At 53.7% G+C, this 23,762-nt stretch overlaps 3 protein-coding genes and 1 pseudogene across 23 annotated transcripts in view; all 4 read right to left on the reverse strand.

The window, feature by feature from the left end:
- Nucleotides 1–3,914: 3,914 nt before the first annotated feature.
- Nucleotides 3,915–8,613, reverse strand: LOC311610155 (dipeptidase 3-like; annotated as a pseudogene). Its single transcript has 10 exons — nt 8,368–8,613; nt 7,694–7,819; nt 7,096–7,225; nt 6,850–6,991; nt 6,547–6,611; nt 5,986–6,163; nt 5,565–5,664; nt 4,952–5,027; nt 4,342–4,465; nt 3,915–4,249 (listed from the first exon to the last, which is right to left on the reverse strand). The product of its transcript is annotated as a dipeptidase 3-like (transcript).
- A 1,164-nt stretch (nt 8,614–9,777) lies between these two features.
- LOC311633839 (ferritin light chain-like) lies at nt 9,778–10,413 on the reverse strand (the record flags this gene model as incomplete). Its single annotated transcript, XM_084906857.1, has 3 exons — nt 9,778–9,869; nt 9,973–10,210; nt 10,408–10,413. 3 exons carry the CDS (start codon nt 10,411–10,413, stop codon nt 9,778–9,780), a joined length of 336 nt encoding a protein of 111 aa, XP_084762983.1.
- Nucleotides 10,414–11,375: 962 nt separating this feature from the next.
- The window catches only part of LOC311610140 (dipeptidase 2-like), a 564,319-nt gene continuing 551,932 nt past the window's right edge, over nt 11,376–23,762 (reverse strand). The window contains exons 1-13 of one of the 20 annotated variants that reach the window (XM_084861084.1): nt 19,936–20,143; nt 19,159–19,265; nt 17,355–17,399; nt 15,760–16,114; nt 15,420–15,546; nt 14,988–15,117; nt 14,760–14,901; nt 14,387–14,456; nt 14,091–14,267; nt 13,453–13,537; nt 12,781–12,856; nt 11,832–11,967; nt 11,376–11,748 (exon numbers count right to left, since the gene is read on the reverse strand). In XM_084861084.1, the coding sequence (XP_084717210.1) occupies nt 11,488–11,748; nt 11,832–11,967; nt 12,781–12,856; nt 13,453–13,537; nt 14,091–14,267; nt 14,387–14,456; nt 14,760–14,901; nt 14,988–15,117; nt 15,420–15,546; nt 15,760–16,070 (1,515 nt within the window). In that variant the 5' untranslated portion in view covers nt 16,071–16,114; nt 17,355–17,399; nt 19,159–19,265; nt 19,936–20,143 and the 3' untranslated portion in view covers nt 11,376–11,487. Of the gene's footprint in view, nt 11,749–11,831; nt 11,968–12,780; nt 12,857–13,452; nt 13,538–14,090; nt 14,268–14,386; nt 14,457–14,759; nt 14,902–14,987; nt 15,118–15,419; nt 15,547–15,759; nt 16,220–17,354; nt 18,641–19,125; nt 19,266–19,481; nt 19,894–19,935; nt 20,162–23,762 lie in introns of those variants that run through there. The other 19 variants (XM_084861082.1, XM_084861088.1, XM_084861092.1 and 16 more) reach the window with 19 other exon arrangements.
- Nucleotides 21,106–21,405, reverse strand: DPEP2NB (DPEP2 neighbor; the record flags this gene model as incomplete). The annotated part of the gene is made up of 1 exon (XM_084906858.1): nt 21,106–21,405. One exon carries the CDS (start codon nt 21,403–21,405, stop codon nt 21,106–21,108), a length of 300 nt encoding a protein of 99 aa, XP_084762984.1.

A 23,762-nucleotide genomic window follows, 5' to 3' on the forward strand; every position in this document is an offset into this window, starting at 1 on the left:
CGCACCCCGCCCGGCGCATTCCTCCCCGCTGCGCTCACTTCCTCCGCCCGCCCCCCGGGCCGCCCCTCGGGGGCGGGGAGCGGGAGGGGCCGGGCCAGCTCCTCCCCCGGGGGGCCCCGGATAGGAGGGAAACCCCTTCTGGAGGGGTCTTTCTTTCCAGCAGCTTTGACGCCTTGGGGAGGGGCCTGATGGCTGTGTGGCCCTGGGTGAGGGGCCGCCCTCTCTGAGCCCCAGATGTTGGTACTGAATTGCTGAATGAGGGCAGAACGCTTCCACCTCTCCGGGTTGCCTGAGGACAAGGGGAGGTGGGGTGCGGGGGGCCCTGGCTCTGCGCTCTGTGCCTAAGGAAACACTCGGCGAACATTTCTCAGGGGCAGGGAGGGATCGGCAGGAATGGCCTAGGGTCGCAGAGGTCCTCCCAGTCCTGGCCAGGGACTCCCACCTTGCCTCCGTATCCCCTGTCCATTTCCTTCCACTCTGTCCTCTGAGTCCCTGGAAGCCCAGTCCCTGCGAAGGTCATCCCTTTAGGGGGGAAGGCCTCCCCAGAGGGAGGCAGCAGGGATTCTGGCCCCTTTCCCGGAGGCTGCTGCGGCATCCATGGGGAGGGCACATACCCCCCCAGCCACCCCTTTACCCCTTTAGAAGGCTACATTCTATTCATGAGTCAAATTCTTTCATCTTAATTTTACTGTCTCACTTCCTGGGGGGTTCCTTTAACCCAAATCATTTACTTGCTTGCTCTTAACTTTTCCTCCACCTTCCACAATACTGCTGCACAGAACGTACACAAGTTGGTTTTCCTTTAACATCGTTATCTTTCTAGGTGTCCTTTCAAGCTGTTCTGTCAGAAAACCCCAGAGCCCATCTTCCTTGTCTGTCTCCATTTCTCTCCCCTTTCTGGCTCACAGGGCTTGAGAACATCAGAATTAGGTTCCCAAGCAACCTCTGACCGTGCCCTCTGACTGCCTCCTCTCCCCGGCCTCCAGCTCCGAAACAGAATCAGGAATCAGAGTCCCTGGGTGACCACCGTCCTGGCTCCTCCCCCACAGTCTTCCCGGCCAGGGTTTGTCCACTTGACGTCCTGTCCCCTCATGCTGCCTTCCGTTGGCCATAGTAGCAGCCTTCCGAATGGACTTCTTGCTCTCTCGCCCACTCATGGTAAGCCACCTCTTTTTTTTAAGTTTTAATTGATTTTAGAGAGAAAGGAAGGGAAAGGGAGAGAGAAACATCTCTCAAGCAGCCTCCCTCCACATGCCTCCCACGGGGACAGAGCCTGCAACCTGAGTATGTACCCCAACCGGGACTCAAACCAGTGACCTTGAGGTGCATGGGTCAACAATCAGCCAATCTCGCTGTGCCACGTCGGCCAGGGCTAGAGCCACCTCTTCTGAAGAGAAAGCCCAAGCTCTGCTCGGCCCACAGGTCCCTGCTTCATCTGGCTCCCCAGCCTCGACAGCTGCACCTCTCCCCGTCCTCCTGCCCAGCCTCAACCCTTCTGTCTTTCACTTCCTCAAACTCGGGCAGTTTCTGCAAATCACTTGCTGTTCACTCTGACAGAATGCCTTTCAACCCTCGGTCCCACCCTCACTGACCAAGCTCCTCCACGTGGCGGAGTGCTCAGCCTGGAGCACCACCTCCTCCCCAGAGGACTTCTCAGGCACAGACCCTGACACCCTCCTCATCCTCCCTGAATTGTGTTCCCCTGGGACACTTTCCCGTCATAGTCCCCACTGCAGGGAGAAACGCCTTGTGGGGAGGATCTTTGATGAATGTTTTTCGCGCCCACTAGGCTGTGGATTTCTGTCTGTTCACGTTGGTATACTCAGTCCTGGGCCCCAGGGTGCGTGCCAGGGTGTAGTCCAAGCCTTCAAAGAGAGAAGAGTGTCTGGGGTTTGTAGTTTGGCCAGACACATGCTCTCAGCAGTGTTCACACGCTCCCACCCTGCCATCACACACACGGCCTCTCTCCTCAGGGGTGGGGTCAGATGCTGTGTGGGAGAGATAGGCCACCAAAGCCCAACAGACAACCTTCGCTCTGGGGAGTTCTGTGGCTAGGATACAACCTCCCCCATACCATTCCTTGACTGACCAAGTAGTCTGCACCATCAGGGTACTCACAGGCAAAAAATAACTTCACAAGCAAAAAGAAGGCACAGACATTTCAAGAGAAAACACTTATCAGGAAAATTCTTAGAATACACTGATCAACAGTTCAAGATTAGCCTAATAAACATATTATAAAACATAAGGGAGAATATTAGCAATATGAAACAAGGATATACTCTTATATAAAAAAGTATAAGCAGATGCCCTAACCAGTTTGCTCAGTGGATACAGCGTCAGCCTCAAACTGAAAGGTCCTGGGTTCAATTCCAGTCAATCACACATGCCCAGGTTGCTGGCTCGATCCCCAGTGAGGGGCATGCAGGAGGCAGCCAATCAATGATTCTCTCTCATCATTGATGGTTCTATGGTACCTCTCTCTCTCTCCCTTCTTCTCTAAGATCAATAAAAATATATATTTAAAAAAAGAAAGAAAGAAAAATAAGCCTTGCTTTTGGGAAGGCCAAAGCAGCTAGAATCTGCAGGAGAAAATACCATGGAGGAGGAAGCTACACAAAGAGAGAGGCCTGCAGATCTACAGAGGGTCTCCCCATGAAGTCATTCAGAGGATTGATCTGTACACACATACAAATAATTTTATATAAGGCCAGAGAAAGAACCACTGGAAGGATGTCGGCTGAATAATTCCTGGAGCTCACACGTTTGTGTTCCTGCCAGTGAGAGTGAAAGACCTTTCAATATATGGGCCATTAGCTAGACTCCTCAGAAGAGCATTGCCTTAGTAGTCAGGCTCAATTAGCTAGAGATGAAATAACGGTCCTGACAAAGCTTTGAGGTCACCTTGTAGAAGCAGATAGGCCCATCTTCCCCCAAATTTGGGTCAGATGTCAAGACTGATAAGGCTGCAGAAACCGGTTTGGCTCAGTGGATAGAGCATCGGCGTGCAGACTGAAAAGTCCCAGGTTCGGTTCTGGTCAAGGGCATGTACCTTGGTTGCAGGCACATCCCCGGTGGGGGGTGTGCAGGAGGCAGCTGATTGATGTTTCTCTCTCATTGATGTTTCTCTCTATCCCTCTCTCTTTCTCTCTGTTAAGGATCAATAAAATATATTGAAAAAAAAGAAAAAGACTGATAAGGCTACATGTGCTCCACAAGGATATGGAAACTTTATTACTCATAAAATGAGGCTTTCTGGGGAGAACAGGATGACCTCCCGAGCCAGTCCCAAATGGCTTCAGGGAGCTGAGAAAGAACACAGACCTGGAGCTTATGGATATACTGTCCACAGCAAAAGATGCTCAACATCATTTAGTCATTAGGTAAATGCAAACCAAAACCACAATGTGAGATTGGCCGTGAGATATCAGTTCCCACCCTTTAGGTTAGCTATTATCACACACACACACACACACACAAAAATGCAAGGTAAGTGCTGGGGAGGATGTGGAGAAATGCTTGTACATTGCTGAGTGGGGATGTACAGTAAAATGGTAACAGCTGCTATTGAAAACAGTGTGGTGGTTTTGCAAAGAGCTAACTCTAGAATTGCCCTCTGACTCAGCAATTTCATCCTAGGCATATGCCCAAAGGAATCGAAGGCAGGGACTCAAGCAGATACCTGTATGCCAATGTCATTGTATAGCCAAAAGGTGGAGGCAACCCAAGTTTCCATCAGCAGGTGAATGGGTAACAAACTGTGACCTCTATGTACCAGGAACTGTGTGTGTGTGTGTGTGTGTGTGTGTGTGTGTGTGTATACCAGGGACTATCCTTCATCCATAAAAAGGAATGAAGTCTGGATCGCATCCCTCACCCCTCCATGCGAAAGAGGAAGGACACTCATACCTGGCTCCATGCCTAAAATGTTTATTCTTAGCATATGCCTGTACCTGGATGACTAGGAGGGGGACTTTGTCAGACCCCTAAGGTGACCTCTGGGGAGCTAACCGGTCATCAGAGCCACAGGATGAGGGCTGAGAAGGTGGCAGTAGCCAGGAAGCCCAGGACAAAGTGCAGGAGGCTTTTGGGGGACTCGAGGATATGATTGCTTGGCTGCCTGCTCACATCCAGGTGTGTGGCCAGGTGTCGATGTGGAAGCAGAGTCTTGAGAGTGGCAGGACCTGCCCACCTGCCTGTCTGGAAACTCATCCTCTGCAGGGTCCTGGCCACCGTTTTCATCTCTCACCTGCGGGAGGGAGTCGTCAGTCAGAGGCTCCCCCAGGGCACCCCGCACCTGCAAACCACTGAGCCATCCTTCTGCTCAGCCCAGCACAATACCTGCTCCACCCGCAGCAGATTTCCACGAAGGACACCCTGAAGCTCCTTCTCACTCCAGCCGCACCTCAGCAACTCTTCTATGAGAATCGGGTATGTGAATACATCCTCTAGCTCCTGAGGGAACCTGTGTGAACACCAGCCAGCCAGCCAGCTGTGGGACCGTGGCCCTGATCCTTGTCTACGGACAATTGTCCCAACAGCCCCAGTCACACGGGAAACCGAAGGCCATTGCTCTTCAGACTACTGAATGCAACTTTGGAAGCTCCTTGAAGACTGGGCTTCTGCAGCATCTACCCACTGCACAGACGATCAGCCCACAACAGTGGCCACAGACCCAAGCTAGACCTGCTGGGTTGGGACCGGAGCTTGTGCAGATAAATGAGCTCTGCCTGTGGGAGGTAATGACCTCGAGTGGCGGTGGGTCCAGTGGACCACAGAAAGCCCAGGACACAGGCCCTGAGAGGGGGCAAATATCACATGGTCTGGGAGACAACAGCCTGTGGTTGAGGTTTGAAAGATGGGAGGACCACAGGATGCGGAACTGTAATCCCCTCCTCTATCCCAGCCCAAGAAAAAAAAAACACACAAAACAAAACAGGGAAATACTCACCGGCCAGACCCATCATAATTTCCACCAATCCCGATGAACTCGGATCCAATGACTGCTTTGATGTGGTCCAAGTAATCTAGAGGGTGGAGGTTGGTGGTGGGCAGCACTGGGCTGGAGTGAGACCCTGGGATCAGCCCTGGGGAGGTTAGTGGTGGGCAGCCCTGGTCTGGTGATGCTCATCCCTGGCCAATCCCCCTGCCAAGCTCCAGGCCATGGCAGCTGATTCCACAGAGCTCCTAGCCAGCTGTGTGTTCTGGAGTGGCCACAAGCTGGACACTTGACTTAGAGTGAACGTCAGAGCCGCCTCTTTGGATCTTTTCCTGCCCAAAAGCCACCCTGCCTCTGGGCTCCTTGAGAGCCTGGTTGGGGTCTGCCTGCCTGTCCTGTCCAGAGACGTGGGAGTAAGAGTGAGACTCAGAAGCAGAGGCAGATGTTTGTCCAAACCCGTCAGCACTGACTGTGGGCCCAGATCTGGTGGCCGTGAAGAGCTGTATGTATTCCCCAAGGTCCGCCCAATGCCCACCAGGTGTGCTAGCTCACTGGAGCTGTCCTGAGGACCCCGGTGGCCACAGACCCAAGCTTGAATTGCACAAGGAGTTGAGGTGGGGTTCACCTGCCACAGTGGACACACTGGCAAACAGGTTGCACTGCAAAATCCCCATGGACAGCGTCACCATCACAATGCCGCCATTCTTCCAATGCCACCATTCTTCCTCTACAGGGGCGAACAAATGGATACTCGGCTTGCCCTTCGTCCTTCTGTCCTGATGACCTCCTCCCCCCCCCCCCCCCCGTGCCCCGGAGGGCCCTCCTATTAGGACAGTACTCAGTCCTGGCTTCAGAGATTGGAAGACACTTCTCTGGGTTTGTGGGCCCCTGGGTGGAACTGATTTGGACTTGAGTTTCAGAGATCGGGAGGGTTAACCAGTCTTGAGTCCAAAAGTGAGGCCTGGGCTGGTAGCTTTGCTCAGGGTCAAGACTCTTTGTATGAAGCATGCTTAGCTCTGGGTCTGAGGGCAGGGGTGGCCACTCACAAGAAGTTGGAGGATGTCATCTGGAACATTCAGCAAATTGTTGCACACAGCCCTGGCGGCTGAGTTGGGAGAAGATCACAGGAGCCCTTGGTACCTTCAGCACTTGTTGCACCAAGGCGTCTGACCCATCGGATAAGTCCACCATCATGCCCAGGCGATTCATCTCCCCTACCACCTTCTGCAGGGACACATTTTTGTTTGTTTGTTTGTTTGTTTGTTTATCCTCACCGAGGATATTTCTCCATTGATTTTTAGGGAAGTGGAAGAGAGAGGGAAAGACAGAGAGAAACATCGATGTGAGAAAAAACACATCGATTGGTTGCCTCCTGCACAAGCCCTGACCAGGGCCCAGGCTGGGGAGGAGCCTGCAACTGAAGTGCATGCCCTTGACTGGAATTTAACTCGGGACCCTTTGGTCTGCAGATCTTTGCTCTATCCACTAAGCCAAACCGGCTAGGGCAGGACACGTATTTTATTTGGGGGTGTATGTGTGTCACAGGTGCACATATGCACATATCTATAGGGAATAGGTGGGTTCGGGTAGGGAGCAGGAGTCCTCACCTCACCTTGACAACCCACTGACGTTGGTGAAGAAGTGGTGTTCAAACTTGATGGAACTCTCTGCCCTGCAGAAGAGCCAGTGGAGGGCAATCTAGTGGGCCACACCTTGGCCACCAGAGCCTGGGGACTCTGCAATCCCTCTGTCCATCCATCCCCCCTCCTGAACAGGGGAAGGACGCAGGCCAGCTGCTATCTGGGAGCGTGAGGGACCTGCCGGCAGTCCAGCCTCCCTCCCTGGACCCCTCTGTCCTCACCTCTCTGGCAGCTTCCCCACCGTCCTGGCCGTCATCCCACTACACTCACCAGGGCGTGTTGCAGGTGAAGGTGAGTGTCAGGTAGCGCACCCCCAGCAGGTAGAAGCTCCGCAGAACAGCGAGGCTGCTGTCCAGTGAGTGACCGCCCTCCACTCCAATGAGGCAGGCCAGCTTCTGAGTGCTGTTCAGACCTAGAAGAGGATGGAAAACCAAGTGGTCCGGAACCAGGGCCAGAAGCACCAGAGGAAGGCTCCTACTGGTCCTCCCCCTGCCCCCGCCGCACTCCACAGCCCACCTTGGACTGAGGTCATAAGCTCCAGTTCAGTGTAGGAAGCACACATGGGACGAATGAGGTCAATCTGCTCCAGCGCGAGGTGGAGGGCATCCTGTCCCTGGGTCTGGCAAGGGACATAGGCTGACCAGAACTAAGGGTAGGAATGTGATCAGGCCTTGGCCCGCCACTCCTTCTCAGCCCCCCAAGATACTCATGAGGGTCCGTGGCCTGAGTGAGGCCGACCCCATGGCAGCTTGATAACCATTGAGTTTGCTGCCAGCAGCCAAACTATGGACTCAGGACACACCATCATTGCCTGCTAGGGTCCATGTGCTGTGTGCCTGCCCCAAGGCCAGCTCACCATGTCCTTTGTGGTCTCGGCACCTCCCACCATCACCAGGGATGTTCTGATCATTTCTGTGCGTTTCCACCGAACCTAGGGATCTATGTGGCTAACCTGTCTTGGCCTCCAACATCCCTACGCTCCCCAGCAGCCGCCACACGTTGACACATCTGTGTCCTATGGTACCCAGTCACCAGAGGACTGCCTACCCAGGTTCCTGTGGCCTCCACACTCCCCAGCAGCCACGCTGTGGCCCCCTGTGTGTCCCTGCAGTACCTGGGCACCCACAAGGCCATCTGTTAGTTTGTCCAGGCTGGTCTGGCCACGGCTGAGTTGCGCAGGTTAACGTCTCATAGCCTGTTCTGGAAAAGCCGTCTCAGGAGCAGGGGCAGGTGGTTGTGGCTGGGGGTGTCAAGAAAAGGTTAGAACACGGACATGGCCTCAGGTCAACATGCCTGGACCTGCCCTGTCCCACTCCACCTTCCCGCCTCACACAAACAATACCAGTAGGGAGATCTCTGGAGGCTCCGGGGTGGGGGTTCCACCAGAAATGGGATAATGGGGCTGAAACTGGTTTGGCTCAGTGGATAGAGCATCGGCCTGCGGACTGAAAGGTCCCAAGTTCGATTCTGGTCAAGGGCATGTACATTGGTTGTGGGCACATCCCCAGTAGGGGGTGTGCAAGAGGCAACTGATGGATGATTCTCTCATCGATGTTTCTAACTCTCTATCCCTCTCTCTCTTCCTCTCTGTAAAAAAAAAACACCAATAAAATATATATATTTTAAAAAAATGGGATAATGGGGAGAAAGGGCCCATGAATGATGATGGAGAGAGTGTATCCAGGGGAGGCGTGAGGGAGCCTCCTCACTATCCCTGCACTGGGGGGATCCCCTCTACTGCCTAGGGGTGAGTTCAGCCCCCACCGCCCCCACGCGGCATCCACACACCCATCTACCAGTGGGAAGCCCCGCATCAAGGCCTCCGCTCGCTCCGCAGTCTTGGGGCCCTGAGGGCGCTGGACGTGGTGGGGGCACTGGGAACGTCGGGCATGGTCGTGGCGTTGGGTGTTCCCAGCGCTGTCGGGTTGCCGCCCGCAATGGTCCAAGCGCGGGTTACTGGCTTCAGCAGAGCAGCGGGCACAGCAGAGGCCGCCAGCCGGGCACGCGGGGGAACCCGAGGGCCGCGGGCCGCATGCTGCACCGGCGGGCGGGGGCTGGGTTTGAAAGCCTGAGAGAGGCAGGCGGCCACCGCACCGTCGATTTAATGGCTCAGCGGCGTGGCTTCGAGAACAGGAGGATCTTGCAAGACGCTGGGGAGACGTCCAGGGATCGGAACGCCGTAGCACTGCGTGGCCGCTAGGGGGCACCACGGCCCTCCTGCTCCCAACAGGGAAAGCGCCCCAAAGAGCCCGGCAGTCTTCTGCCGCGAGCGCCCTCTGGCGATGCAACGCATCGTGGGCTCCCTCCAGCCGGGGTCCCTCTGCCTCTGCTTCTGGTAGGGACACAGACTAAGGGGGTGGGCTGGAGGGAAGCTGGGAGGGACCCAGGAATGTTTCTAGTCTCACCCCTCGTCAGACAAGTCGCAGGTGGTCCATGAAGGGTTTTAGTTGCGTGGATGTGCCTCACCCTCACAAGATCAACTATTCCATGAAATCTATAGAATAGTGATTAGATTTGTCAGTTTTAACTGACAGCAAAATAATTTCCTGTATATATGTAATGAACATGACATTTATTCTCATTAAGTGACTTGTGCATTTCCAATTTCTCCACATTTGTTGGTCTAAAATGTATATTTATTTCCCTTCATTTTTGAAGAATATTTCACTTCACAGAATTCAACAGTAGTAGTTACTTTCATTCAGCAGGTTAAAGATATTTCACTATGTATAGATGTCCCTTATTCCCCCCAACCCCCCCAAAAATAATTATTGTTTCCATTTGGTTCAGTGCATGGGAGAGGACTCCACGGTGGTTAAAAAGATGCTTTGCAGGCCCTGGCCAGTTGGCTTGGTTGGTTGGAACATTGTCCTGAACACAAAAAGGTTGCAGGTTCGATTCCTAGTTAGAGCACATTCCTAGGTTGTGGGTTCTATCCTTGGTTATCCAGAGAAAACCGATCAATGTTTTTCTCTCCCTCCCTTCCTCTCTCTAAAAATCAATAAAAAAACAAAACAAAACACCATATATCCTCAAGGGAGGATTTTCGTGGTTTTAGGAAGGTCAGCCAAAGCTAGACACCAGAGGAATGCCGAGAGGCCGCTCAAAGGCCTCTGGGCGCCGAAGGCTCCTGGTCTGCTTGAGGGTGAGCTTCTTGGAGAGATACTCACTCAGCCCAGCCTGGGGACTGGACGGCCTTCAGAGATTAGCCAGGTGGCTGCCCATCTTCTTGATGAGTTTCACTTCCTCATCCAAGAAGTGGTTCTCCAGGAAGTCAGAGAGAGGAGGTTCTGTGAGGGTAGAACCAGGGCTTGCAGAGTCAAAGGGCCTGGTTCAGGTTCCTTTCCATGACCAGGGCGGCTTCCGTGACATCCTGAGTTTTACCCCCCGTACCCTGGGAAGGCTTCAGCACGTCCTGGAAATGTATCTGGCCACCATGCTGGTTTTGCACCTTTAAGAGACTCTGGGTGCCCTTGCACTTCTCCTCTGCCAACTTGAGGAACTGGCCCACGCCCTCCGGAGCCACACGGTAGTGGTCAAAACAGAAGCCCAGGGAGAGGGAGGCGTAGGCGGCCTGCAGATGCAGCTTGATCAGGCAGTGGAGGGCAGCCTCCACCTCAGTGGTATAATTCTGAGGAATTAGGGGGCTCACGGTTGTTTAGCAATAAGGAATTATGATCCAAAAATGGTGCTTGCTGCCCTGGCTATTATGGCTCAATTGGTTGGAGCATCTTGTATACTGAAAGGTGAATTCTTGATCAGGGCACAGACCCAGGTTGTGGATCAGAACCCAGTTGTATGGAAGGAAACCAATGATATCTCTTTCACGTCCATGTTTGTCAATCTGTCTTTTTCTCCCCCACTTCCTCTCTCTAACACACACACACACACACACACACACACACACACACACACGCATATACACACACGCGCACACACACGGTATTTGCTGCTCTTGGAACCTGAGGGTGGCTGAGGTGGTTCTAAAGGCGGTGAGTGGAAAACAGGTGTCCTTGGAAAAAGGGGTGTCCCTGAGTACATTCTGTCCAAGCACTGTTGAAGCAAGAGACGGATCTGGGGGGGGCAGCCAGGGGCGCTGCCCCATTATTTCTATTGAAAATTCAGTTGTCAGTATTGTTGTTCCTCAAGTTAATAAGATTTTAAAAACATGGCTGCGTTTAAGATAATCTTTTGTCTTTGGCTTCTTGAAGTTTGACTTTGAAATGCACAGTTTGGGATTATTAATAGTACTGCTATAGTTATTTTTTTTATATGCCTATAGGGGAATGTAGGCATGCATTCCTCTTGGACATATACCTTGGGTGAAATTGCCCCATCATGGGATATGCATTGACTATTAGTATTGTTATTTTTATTAGCCATTACCTGTTGTCATGTTTATTATTAGCTATGATTACTAACTCTTAATGTACCAACTCTTGGTTTTGGCTGTTATTAGTGCACTTGCTATTGCTGTTAGTGGCCTGGGGGTAAGATGGGGCCATTGTCTTGAGGTAGCCTGTGCCTCTCCGAGAGAAAGTCTCTGTGAGTCAGGGAGGGGGAGGCCCATATCCAGGGCAGTCCAGCCTTTGGAGCCCACTGCCCACTATGTGGCCTGACATTCTGGGCTCAGTCCAAATAGGCACAGAGGTCATTTGTGATCCAGGCAGGTTCCCTACTTGGGAATGTGAACTAGAATTCTCTGAAAGACCGTCAGACGGTGGACAGTGGGTCAGGATGGGGATTGAGGTGAGCTACCCGGTATTGGGGACCCACCACAGAGAAGGACACTCATACCTGGTTCCATTCTAAAATATTTATTTTCAGGAAATATTTGTGCCTGCACAAAGGGGCAACGTTGTGGGGTGTCCACAGCTGCCAAAGTGACATCTGACAGGGTGCACTGGGTCACCAAAGCCACAGCGTGACAACTGGGAGGGAAGCAATAACGGTGAGGCTCGGGGCTGTGAGCGGGGAGGATTTGGAGAACGACTTCTTAGAATACAGCTTCGGTCCCCAATGCTGCGTAGGAGTCTCCATTAGTTTCTGGTCTGGGGCCACGTGATGACCCGGATGCAGCCGCGGGAGGACAGAGCGGCAGGAGCCGCCCAGCTGCTCATCGGGGAACTCGTCCTCTAAGGGCCTCTGCCCCCTGCTCTCCTCCCGAACCTGGAGGCAGCAGTAGGTGGTGAGGCAGCTCCCGCAGCTCCCCCAGCCTGCTCGGCCTCTCCCGCCCCGCCCAGCACACCCACCTGCTCCACCTGTCTGAAGACCCTCAGCATGTTTCCTCGAAGGACTCCCTGGAGCTCTTCCGCATTCCAGCCACGACTCAGCAGCTCCTCTATCAGTACTGGGTACCTGGACACGTCCTCCAGACCCTGAGGGAAACTGCACGGCCGCCAGGCAACCAGTTGGGGGGGGGCCATATCTGTTTCCCTGGTCCTGACTCAAAACCACAGCCCTAAGTGTTCAGGCTCCATATGAGAGAGCAAATGATTCACCCCTATGCTTCATCTTTCAGAATCAAAACCTCCTTGAATATTCGTCAAAACTCATTGGAATTGTATTAAGATCTATGCCTTTCACTGAATGCAAATTTTCCTCTATGGATAAAGAGAAGAAAAGCTTTTTAAGAACTGGATTGAGCCTGGGTGGTGTGGTTCAGTGGTTGAGCACCGACCTATGAACCAGGAGGTCATGATTTGATTCCATGTTCAGGTTGCGGGCTCTATCCCCATTAGGGGGCATGCAGGAGGCAGCTGATCAACTGATTGTCTCTCATCATTGATGTTTCTCTCTCCCTCTCCCTTCCTCTCTGAAATAAATATTTATTTTTTTTAAATAACTGGGTTGAACCCCTGCATGCACAGACCCAGCTGAAAGCAGAAAATATGGTCAACCTGTACCAGACTTTGCTAAAAGTCTGCTCAGAGGCAGTGGGGCTGCTGGCACTGGGAGTGGGTGCCCATGCTAGGCAGATGAGCTGTCTGGTGGCTTAGCCAAATATGATGACTTAGAGTGGGGCCAATGGGCCACAATCAGACAAGGAAGTCCAGGAAACAGAGCCGAGGAGGGGAGATGCCGAGTGGGCCAGCAGACCTGTGGTCAAGGCCCAAAGGCCACGAGGACCACGCTGAGGTGGATACGGAGACTGTGACGGCCCCACAGCTGGCTCCTGACAAGCACAGGGGAAGCACTCACCTGCTGGTCCCATCATAGTCGCCGCCAATGCCAATGAACTGGGATCCAATGACTGCCCTGATGTGGTCGAAGTGATCTGGGGATGGAGAGTCAGCAATGTGGGGTTTCCAGGGCAGGGGAGAGGGGAGGGGACTGGACTCTGCTGATTTCTCTTTTTGCAGCCTATAGGCCATGCAGGCCTATTAATTCATGGCTCGGCACCCAGTGTGCCAACTTGAGAGCCGTGAGCTTTGACCTGATGGGATCCCGGCTGTCTCTGGACTGGACTTCAGATTTCTAGTACATCCCAGCACTCCCAGTTTGGGCCATTTCACATCAGGATTCATCCTGCCTCAAGGCTCCTTGAGAACCTACGGGTGCTCCTTTCCGTGGATGTGAAAGATGGGAGAGGGTCTGACACCACAGAGACCTAAGGGGCAGGGCATTCTGGGAGGCCCTACAGAGACACCCAGGCCTTGTGTGTGACTGCCTCCCTTACACCCCACAATGCTGCACTACCCACCCTGTGGCTCTGGGTGTGATGGCGCCAAGGGGCTGTGTCCTGTGCATGTTTTGGTTTTGGGGGGTCTGTGCCTACTGTCAATGGATGGGTCAAATGTATTGGTTCTGAGGTTCCCCGGGAAAGCTTTAGGTCCAGATCAGAGCTGCTCGGACAGCTCAGGTGGGGCTCACCTGCCACAGTGGACACGTTGGCCAGCAGGTTGCACTGCAACACGCCCATGGACAAGGACACCATCACCACGCCACCATTCTTCTTCTGAACGAGTGGAAAGATTGACACTCAACTCGCCCCTCTCTCCTTCCCTCCCCCAGCACAGCCACCTGCCTGTTCGCCGGCTGGGCGCCTGTGAGGAAGGTTTCCCACCATGACCTTGAGGTAAGAGGAAACCTCATCTCTCTGATTTGTATGAATGGAGTGTCAGTCCTGGTTTGGGTGGGGTCTTGGCCCTGGGTTTGCATATTTAGAGGAGTATTTACCACCTAGAGCACATGTGTCAAACACAAGGCCCGCAGGCCAAATCCAGCCCGCCAGGCCTTGCAATGTGGCCTGCACCGCGCTGTCATCACTGCACTCCGCTGTCAGTTTATGACATTGTCAGTTTATGACTGTTCAGTAAACCATTCGGCCCGCGATTTAGGCTGGATTTTAGATTTTGGCCCCTTCTCTGATTGAGTTCGACACCCCTAGCCTAGAACCTTATGTTGGGTTAGAGTCCAGGGCAGATGCTCAGCCTTGGGTCTGGTAAAGTTGAGGACACTGGGGCTCAGGTTCAAGGGTTCCTAAAAGGGCCAGGGCGGCGTCTTCTCACCAGAAGCTGCAGGATGTCATCAGGAACGTTCCGCTCGTTCTCGCATACCCCCCGGGCAGCCGAGTGAGAGAAGATCACGGGTGCCCGTGACACCTCCAGGGCCCGCCGTGCCACGGCATCGGAGACGTGGGACAGGTCTACCATCATGCCCAGACGGTTCATTTCCGCCACCACCTTCTGCAGGGAAAGGCGGGGCCGAAGGCGTCAGGGGTGCATCAGGTGTGTGCATTTATTTGTAGGGAGCAGGTGGGGTGTGCGGATGCGGGTGGGACAGGGTATGGAACCAGGGTTCTCACCTCACCAAAACTGGTCAGCCCGCTGACATTGTTGTAGAAGGGGTGGATGCCCTTAGCTGAGCTCTCCGCCCTGCAGGATGGTCAGGAGGCAGTCAGGCCGCCATACTTGGGCCATAAGAGCTCAGAGCCATACTTGGGGCTCCTGAACCCTCTATCCCAGCACCCCCATAGAGCAAGAGCAGGAACCCAAGCTGGGCTGGGCCTGGTGGTAGGAAGACCCTGCTGGGGGTCCAGAGTTGCTCTGTGAGCCCAGATCCCCTCCCCACTGCAGGGTCAGAGCCAGATTCCAGGGATGGAGTGTGGCCTGGGTCTCCGTGGTATCTGGGGCAGATCCCTGCCTCCGTGGCCCCATTACCACCTGCCCTGTGCTCACCAGGGCGTGTTGCAGGTGTGGGTGAGGGTCAGGTAGCGCACACCCAGCAGATAGAAGGTACGCAGGACGGAGAGGCTGCTGTCCAGCGAGTGGCCGCCCTCCACGCCAATGAGGCAGGCCAGCTTGCGGGTGCTGTTCAGATCTGGGGGCAGGCAGGCGAGGCGGTCACTTTCAGGGGCCGGGGTAGCTCCATCGAGTCCCTAATGCCACCCCCACCAGTCCGCCTACCTTGAACCGTGGTCACAAGCTCCAGCTCAGAATAGGAGGCACACATGCGGTGGATGAGGTCAATCTGCTCCAGGGTGAGGCGCACAGCATCCTGTCCCTGGGTCTGGCATGGGACGTAGGCCGACCAGAACTGGGGGGGGGGGGGCAGGGATTGGCTTGGGCAGGGCCTGCTCTGGAGCTCCTCCTCCCGCAGCCTGCACAGCCCCCACAGCCCCCAGCGGACCCAGAGACCACATGCCATAAGCCGCTTGTTCCCTGCTGCCTGGATGGCCACCACGCTGGCTCCCCGGGCATTGATGTTACGGCCCTTTTTGGGTCACTCTGGTCGATGAGCCGCCATGTGACTAACTTACTGTGGTCTCTAGGGCCCATACCCCTCTCCCCCCACACCTTCCCCAGTAGCCAATGGTGCCTTGTGAGTCCCCGTGGTACCTGCGCGCCCACGAGGCCGTCTCTAAGCCTGTCCAGGTTGGTCTGGCCCTGCGTGAAGTTGTGCAGGTTCACGTCCTGTAGCCGGTTGCGGTAAAACTGCCTCAGGACCAGAGGCATGTCATTGTGGCTGGGAGGAGGTCAAGGCAGGGGGTCAGGTCAGGGGCACATGGGAGATGAGGCAGGACAGTTACACAGACCACACACAGGGACCCTCTGAGGCCTGGGCGCGGGCATTCCCGACAGGGAGGGGGTGATAAGAGGAGGAAAAGGGCATCCACGGGAGGGGACCGCCTCCCCAGCCCAGGGGTGAGTGAGCTCAGCGCCCACCGCACCTACGCACCCATCCACGAGTGGGAACTCCCGCATCAGGGCCTGAGCTTGCTTCCGCAGGTGCAGGGTGCTGGGGGTTCCGGGCGAGGTGGCGTTACTAGGGGTGCTGGGCCCAGTCGGGTGGCTGGGGGATCCCGGCCCAGTCTTGGCACTGAGGGTGCTGGGCGCGGGGGAGGTGCCGGGGGCACTGGGGGCGCCCGGCCCGGCCTGGGCGCGGGTCACCGGCTGCGGCAGCAGCAGCAGCAGGAGCAGCAGCCGCAGCAGAGGCCGCAGGGGCCGCCGGCGGAGCAGGTGGGGACACTCGAGGCCCGCGGGCCGCATGCTGCGCAGGTCCCGGCAGGCGGGCAGGGTCTGGTCTCGAGAACCTGAGAGGCAGGAGAAGGGCCGAGGGCGACGATGGGGTCCCAACCGTCGGCTCCAGCGGCTCAGCAGCGCGGCCTCGCGAGAGGGGTGGGGGGGAGTCACCGGACCTGCGACCAGTGGGCAGAGAGCTGCGCTGCCGGCGCGCCGCCGCCAGGGGGCGGCACTGCCTCCCCTCTCCAGCCCCCCACCCCCCAACGTTCCGCCCCCGCGCGCCCTCCCAGTGCTCTGCGGGCGCCCCCCCCCCCCCCTCTAGGTTTCCTTCCCGAAACTGGCTCTCAGGAGAGAGGGCTTGCCGGGACCGGTTTGGCTCAATGGATAGAGCCTCGGCTTGGGGACTGAAGGGCCCCGGGTTCGATTCCAGTCAAGGGCATGTACCTTGGTTGCGGGCATATCCCCAGTAGGGGGTGTGCAAGAGGCAGCTGATCAATGACTCTCTCATTGATGTTCCTAACTCTCTATCTCTCTCCCTTCCGCTCTGTACAAAAATCAATAAAATATATTAAAAATAAAATAAAATACCTAACCTGCTAAAAGAGAGAGAGAGAGAGAGAGAGAGAGAGAGGGGGGGGGGGCGCTTGCTCTAAGCTCTCTATCCCTCTCCCTTTCTCTCTGTAAAAAATCAATAAAATATATTTTTTTAAGGAGAGAGAGAGAGAGAGAGAGAGAGAGAGGGAGAGCGAGCCTGGAGTGCTTCTGCCAGAGAGTGGCCCTCGGCCCTGTGCCCTCTCCCAACCATATCATATCCCACCTGCCTGCCTGCCGTCTGTTCTGGACGCCCCTAGGCCCACTTTATGGTCACAAGTGTTCTGCGACCCGGTTTTCCTGTGTGAGGGAGGAGATAGTCTCTGGACATGAGGGGTTAACTTTATGGACACTGGATCCAGGTAGGGGCCCCTGCCCCTGCCCTTCTCTTTCCCTTCCCTCCCAGTGTCTACCCCCAGGGAGTCCCGCCAGGAACTGGGAACTGTCAGGAGATCCCTGTCTCCCCTCTTCCCCAGTCAGCCCCAGGAAAGCGCTCTCCCCTCAGATATGCTACACCTCCCCACCGCGAATGGAGGGACTTTGGGCGGGAACTGGGCAACCACCTGGAGAGGGTCAGGGAGCGTTTACTCAGCAGCAGAAGCACAGAGTGTACGCTACTTGAAGGGAAGGAAATGAGTCATTTCCAGGGCAGCAGAGTCCCAGTCCCAGCACCGTTCCTCCCAGACCTGCTGGTGGCCTGCTGGCCAGGAGCCCCCCTACCTCAGTGTGGAAGCCCCCGGCCTCTTGAGCTCAGAAGGATGGGTCCTAAGGAAAAGCTTGTTTTTTGTGGCTACAACCGCCTCACGTGGTGGCTGCTCCGGGCTAAGTTCCCATACTCTCGCTGGGCAGGCCCCACCCCATTCCAGCCTCAGGCCCTCATCCTAGCTGTCTCCTCCAAGAACCCCCACCCACGTACTCACACCCTAGCGCACACGAGTACGCAGGGGATATGCCTTATCACAGAAGTTGAGAGGATTCTGGGTCCTTGCCCAAACTCTTTCCTTCCACAACCTCTCAAGTTTGTATTCTGAACCTGGGCACTCCCTGGAGTTGCTCCATCTTTGTAACCTGTCCCAGGTGATGGGAGTGACCGGAGCAGGGACCGGTCTGAGGCCTGGAGACCCTAGAAACCTTCTCCAAATAAAGTGAGCAAAACGCTTCCACGGGGACTAGAGGTCCTGGGCTAGCCACGAGGGGAAGGGCTCCTAGCTTGGCTATCTTTGAGGAATTATGCACTTGATGTTGCCCAGTGCCTGTTGGCCAGGAGGAAGGGCCACCCAAAGGTGCTGAACTGCGGGTGGGTCTAGCTTGAGGGGGTCTCTAGGCAGCCCTGCTTCTGAATGAGACTTCCCTAGGTGACTTGTGCACCGAAACTCAAACCCGGCTCCCTTCTTTCCCTCTACTCCCCAAGGCTGGTCAGCAACCCCACACCGCACACGTCATACTCTTGCAGCTGTGTGGGGGGGAACTCTTGGACATGCTGTTTTCCAGGCCACAAACATGAGTTTGGTAGGTAACAGCATGTCTGTTCCACTCTCGATAGCCCCACCAGGAAACAGGGCTATAAAAAAATATGGGGCCGAAACCAGTTTGGCTCAGTGGATAGAGCGTTGGCCTGCGGACTGAAAGGTCCCGGGCTCGATTCCGGTCAAGGGCATGTACCTTGGTTTCGGGCACATCTCCAGTAGGGGGTGTGCAAGAGGCAGCTGATCAATGATTCTCTCTCATCGATGTTTCTAACTATCTCTCTTCTTCTCTGTAAAAAAAAAAATCAATTAAAAAATATTTTTTAAAAATGGGAAAACGAAGGACAGGAGGTCCAGACAAATGAATAACTGCTGCTGGTAGAGGAATGAGAAGGGAGCATTTAGCTTTTCAGGATTTTGAGTTTTTCTTCAGGGACCAAATGTCTAACATCCCAGGAATGGGAGAAACTCCAGTCTCACAGAGATAGGCTGTGTTGAGCCAGAGGAGGAAGGCACCATCGCTGTAGCTTAGCTCAGCGTTTTTCAACCGCTATTCCGCGGCACACTAGATGTTGCCTGGTGTGCCGTAGATGCAGACAAGACAAGAATTTTATAATTTTTCACTATTTTGTTTACTTAATATTTCATAATAAAGTAATTATAAAATACTTTCTTTGTGTTTATTTGATTCCTATTCAAGAGAATTACTTTATATATAGTCAATATAGGCACAGAGTTAAATTTTTTAACATTTTCTAATGGTGGTGTGCCTCGTGATTTTTTTCATGAAACAAGTGTGCCTTTGCCCAAAAAAGGTTGAAAAACACTGGCTTAGCTAGGCAGCAAATTTAAGTAACATTCTTCAGTCCTTAGATAAGCTGGCTCTGCTGGCCGTGGCCTTGAGGTACCATACACCCAGCTATGCACAGATACACCTAGACCCTCCTACAGTCAAGGGCATGTGAGCACTCATACCCAAGTGGCAAGCACATGCAAGCCAACAGGCTTTTCTGTCCTTCCCTTACCCTCACCGAAGGCTACAGGTCAAGGGCATGTACCTTGGTTGCAGGCTCCTCCCCGGACCTGGCCCCAGTTGGGGCTCCTTCAGGAGGCATCCAATCCATGCGCATCTCTCACATTGATGTTTCTCTTTCTTCCACTCTCTCTAAAAATCAATGAAAAAAATATCCTTGGATGAGGATTAAAAAAAGAAAAAAAAAAAAAAAAAGGAAAAAAAAATCTAATGTCCTCCTGCCTAAAGTCCTTCTGTGGTTTCTCATTGCTCGTAGGATATACCAAATTCCTTTACTTGACTCTCAAGACCTGGGCAGTCTTTTCCCACTGACCTCTCTAGTCTCAGCAAATAGCAAAACCCACTCACCCTCTAAATTGCGGCCACACCAGCCAGGCTGCCAGGTGCCACGGGGCCTCGGTGGGTTTGGTGAGGCAGGGCTAGAACAGAAAATCTTGCCACCAGAAAGGAGTATGTGAGTGAGCAGCTGGTCTTCCAAGTACAGGGCTCCTTGACCCAGAGACTCAGGCTGTCCCCGTTTCTTTCTGGCATCGCTCTGGTTGTGCTCCCATGGTGACTAACACAGTTAAGTTTCCGAGAAACAACAGTCTCTTCAGCCAGAAAGAGCCTGGAAGCCACAGACTTACATCCTCCAATCGCTACCCTCTCTGAACAGTTTGTACCTTTTCCTTCCTCAAAAGGCTGTGATCGTTGTTGCTCTTGCTTGAAGTGCATAACCATGGAGGCATCTCACGTCCACTCGGCCTTCTCCCTAATCCCCACCTTTCTCTTTAGAACCCTTGCCAGCTTCCCCATCAAGTACCTGTGTTGTGGCAGAATGAACCGGAGAATGGATCAGCCAGCACTCCGAGGGAGGCGAGCTCTGCTAAGTCCAGGGGAATCGGATCCAAAGCCTGAACTGCACTTCTGGGGAGGCTCTGACCTACATACACACCTCCTCCTGTGGCGGCCCCTGAGGGTCCCTGCAGCTCCGCCAAGTCAGCTGTGGCGGGGCCCTGGGGTCAGGCTCTATAGCTCCGCCCAAGTCAGAGTGGGGAAGTAAGACGACAGTTTTAAGCAGATACTGAACCCTCCCTCCCCTCATACACACACTTCCCTTTTCACCTTTATGGCTGCTTTAAAAAAAAAAAAATATATATATATATATATATATATATATATATATATATATATATATATATATATATATTTTTTTTTTTTGATTTTTTACAGAGAGGAAGGGAGAAGTATAGAGAGTTAGAAACATCGATGAGAGAGAAACATCAATCAGCTGCCTCCTGCACACACACACACACACACACACACACACACACACACACACCCGGGGATGCGCCCTCAACCAAGGTACATGCCCTTGACCGGAATCAAACCTGGGACCTTTCAGTCCGCAGTTCGACACTCTATCCACCGCTGAGCCAAACCAGTTAGGCTGTACAGCTGCTTTTTGGAGAGGATGAGGGATGATTGGGGTTCTCTGGCAGCCAGGCTCTGCCTGATTTCAGGCAGCACAGAGGACCAGCACACAAGGTCCCCCGAGCAAAGTTGCAAGTGGTAGTCTGACTGGGCTGCTTCTGGGGACCAGATGTTCCAGTGGCTCCTGTTCTGAGGTTAGTTTGCATGCTGTCCCTTGTCCTTGAGGCAGTGCTACCAACTGGGAGAAGGCTAGAGGGACCTGAATTACAGGCGCTTGACCCATGAAGGCTGCTCCCCAGGGATTCAAGCTTTGTTCCCCCTAATTCCATTCTACCGGCACCTGGTGCCCTCACAGCTCACCTTTCTGAGCACTTATGCCAGTACGTGTGATCGGCAACTGAAGACTTGCCCAGCCCCCTTACTGCACACCCAGCGAAGGGCCAGCACAGGGGATGGATGATCAGCAGAGGATATCTGGACAAATGGATGGATGTAAGGAACTCAAGGCCCCTCCTGGTGAGAGAGGCAGAAGCTCGAAGTCGAGAAGTCCAAGGAATCCCTATCTGACTTGGCCAGGAGGGCACCACCTCTTGCCACCGAGCTCCAATCGCCAAGTTTTGGGGCTGGAGCAACTGAGGTCTTCATCAGACTCTTCCAGAGGTCGATGCCTCTTACGTGCTCCTCTGGGGCCTGGCTTCTCTGCCTCCGCCTTTGCTGGGGTGGCCAAAGGGGCATCCCCAAAGGACCGGCAGCCACCGACCAGGCAGTAGGTCTCCCCATGCCAGCCCACTCGGGTTTCGCCACCCCTTTGGTAGAGGACATGGTAGTGACCTGGTGTAGGAGGGAAGGTGGGAGCCATTGCTGCTGGAAAGAAAACCAGAGCTGATCAGTCACGTGTGCTGCCAGGACACCCCCTCTTTCAGGTCTCTCCCAGGTTCTTGCTGAAGCTTCTAATCTGCTTGGCATCCCAAACACAGCCTTAAACCATCCTGAGTCCCCTACAGAGCGGATATTGCTGCAAAAGCAATTCTGTGGGGCCTAGAACAGCAGCAGAACAGAAAATCGTCCCTATTTCCAGAGAAAACAGACCCTGAAAATAACTGCAATCAGGATCCCCTTCCATCTCTCTTGCAACAGAGAAGATTTCTTATAGACTGTCTCCTCTGAAGCCAGGGGTGGGAACATCTGGCCCTCAGGCTGTATATTGGTAAGGTCTGGGAAATCATTTGGTCTGGCCCTGCCAAGGCATTAGGGGTGAGTTAATGAAATGCTTGACCAGATATAACAGGCTCATATGTAAGCTGACAATTTTGTATTATTAAGTGAAGGATGTTATAAACATCCAAATGGCCCCAGGCAGAAAAAAAAGGTTCCTCACCCCTGCTTTAAGGAAATGCCTTCCAAGTTTGGGAAAACTATCCTATATAGTCCTATGTAGTAAGAGAGGAATATACTAATTATCCCTTAAGCCACATGTGTCAAACACAAGGCCCACGGGCCAAATCCAGCCCGCCAGGCCTTGCAATGTGGCCCGCACCGCGCTGTCATCACTGCACTCCGCTGTCAGTTTATGACATTGTCAGTTTATGACTGTTCAGTAAACCATTCGGCCTGCGATTTAGGCTGGATTTTAGATTTTGGCCCCTTCTCTGATTGAGTTCGATACCCCTACCTTAAGCAGTGAGGCATAAGACTGACGGAGTAACGACTGGATCACTATCAACAGGAGGGTGGGGCAGCAAGCTACAAGAGGGTTGATGGAGAGCTATAGGAGTGGGCAGGGCAGCAAGCTACGAGGGGGTGGAGAGGACAGAGGGAGCTACCGGAGGGCGGGTCAGCAGGCGAAGAGCTACCGGAGGGCAGCAGCGAGCTATTGGAGCATGGATTCGTGCGCAGGGCTACTAGTCTAATATAAATCGTTTCAGAACCTCTCCCATGTTGGCAACTTGACTTAAAAAAAATGTATTTTATTGATTTTTTTACAGAGAGGAAGAGAGAAGGACAGAGAGTTAGAAACATCGATGAGAGAGAATCATCAATCAGCTGCCTCTTGCACACCCCCTACTGGGGATGTGCCCACAACCAAGGTACATGCCCTTGACCAGAATCGAACCTGGGACCCTTCAGTCCACAGGCATACGCCCTATCTACCGAGCCAAATTGGTTTTGGCGGCAACTTGACTTTTGCTAAGAGACTGGCCAGTAAAGAAGCAAAGGGTCTCCCTGGCAGTATCTTGTAGGCCAGAGGGGAAGGTTACATTGATAAAGAGGGGAACCTTTCTGAATACTTGCCCAGGAATGACATTGCACTTGTCCTCAGCCCAGAGTGGGAGCTCTCAGGGTCCCTGAGGGGGCCCCAGGCCACCGGTGTTGCGTACAGCTAGGGCGGTTCTCAGGTGTGATGGACAAGCACAAATGATCATGTGGCGGGCAGGTGAGGTTGTGTGTACACCAACTCCCGTACAGATGCCCAGCCCAGGCCTACCTGCTGTGCTGCACTCCTGGAGGACAGGATAAGTTACATGGAAGGTATAAGAGCTGGTACATCATCTTTCTCAGGCAACCGAACAGACTGGTATCTGGTAGAGAACTGAGGAAAAGTTTCCTGGAACACCTCGTTTCTGTAGTTACCCTGCCAGGAACACTGTGAGACATCACTACCCAGTGTCCCCTGCTTGTGCCCTCACACCTGGTCCTCCCCATCCATGTCTCAGCCAAGTAGCCACTCCATGTGGACTATATTCCTGGACTGGCACAGCCCTAGGGACCACAGGAAGGCAAGAGAAACTCCATTCTAAGATTAGCACGAAAAGCAAGATTAACCTAAGACAGCCAGGTTTAAGGCATTGACCCTATCAATAAGTATCCAACCATTGGAAAGGCAGAGATTGTGTGCCCGGGGCAATCAAGGAAGGCCCCCTGGTGGTGGGCCTGAAGGACAAGTGAGAGGTGGACCCGGGGAGAGGAGAGACATTTCAGTTGGGAAGAGTAAAAGCAGACAAGTTCTTCATGACCTTGTCCTGCCTCAAATGTCAGTTCATAAAACCATCATGTTGTTAGAGCTGAGGACTCAAAAACCAACAGGTTAAAGGGCCCACCTATAGTTACACGTAGAGGAGAGGTGTTCTGCTCAATGGCAGGGCGTCAGGTTGGGGCTCTAGATTTATAGTTGATAAGAGTGTAAGGATAAGCTCATCACATTTCAGAGTGACACTG

This window comes from Pipistrellus hanaki, assembly GCF_964339955.1.
Source record: "Pipistrellus hanaki genome assembly, chromosome: 15".
Lineage (NCBI taxonomy): Eukaryota > Metazoa > Chordata > Mammalia > Chiroptera > Vespertilionidae > Pipistrellus > Pipistrellus hanaki.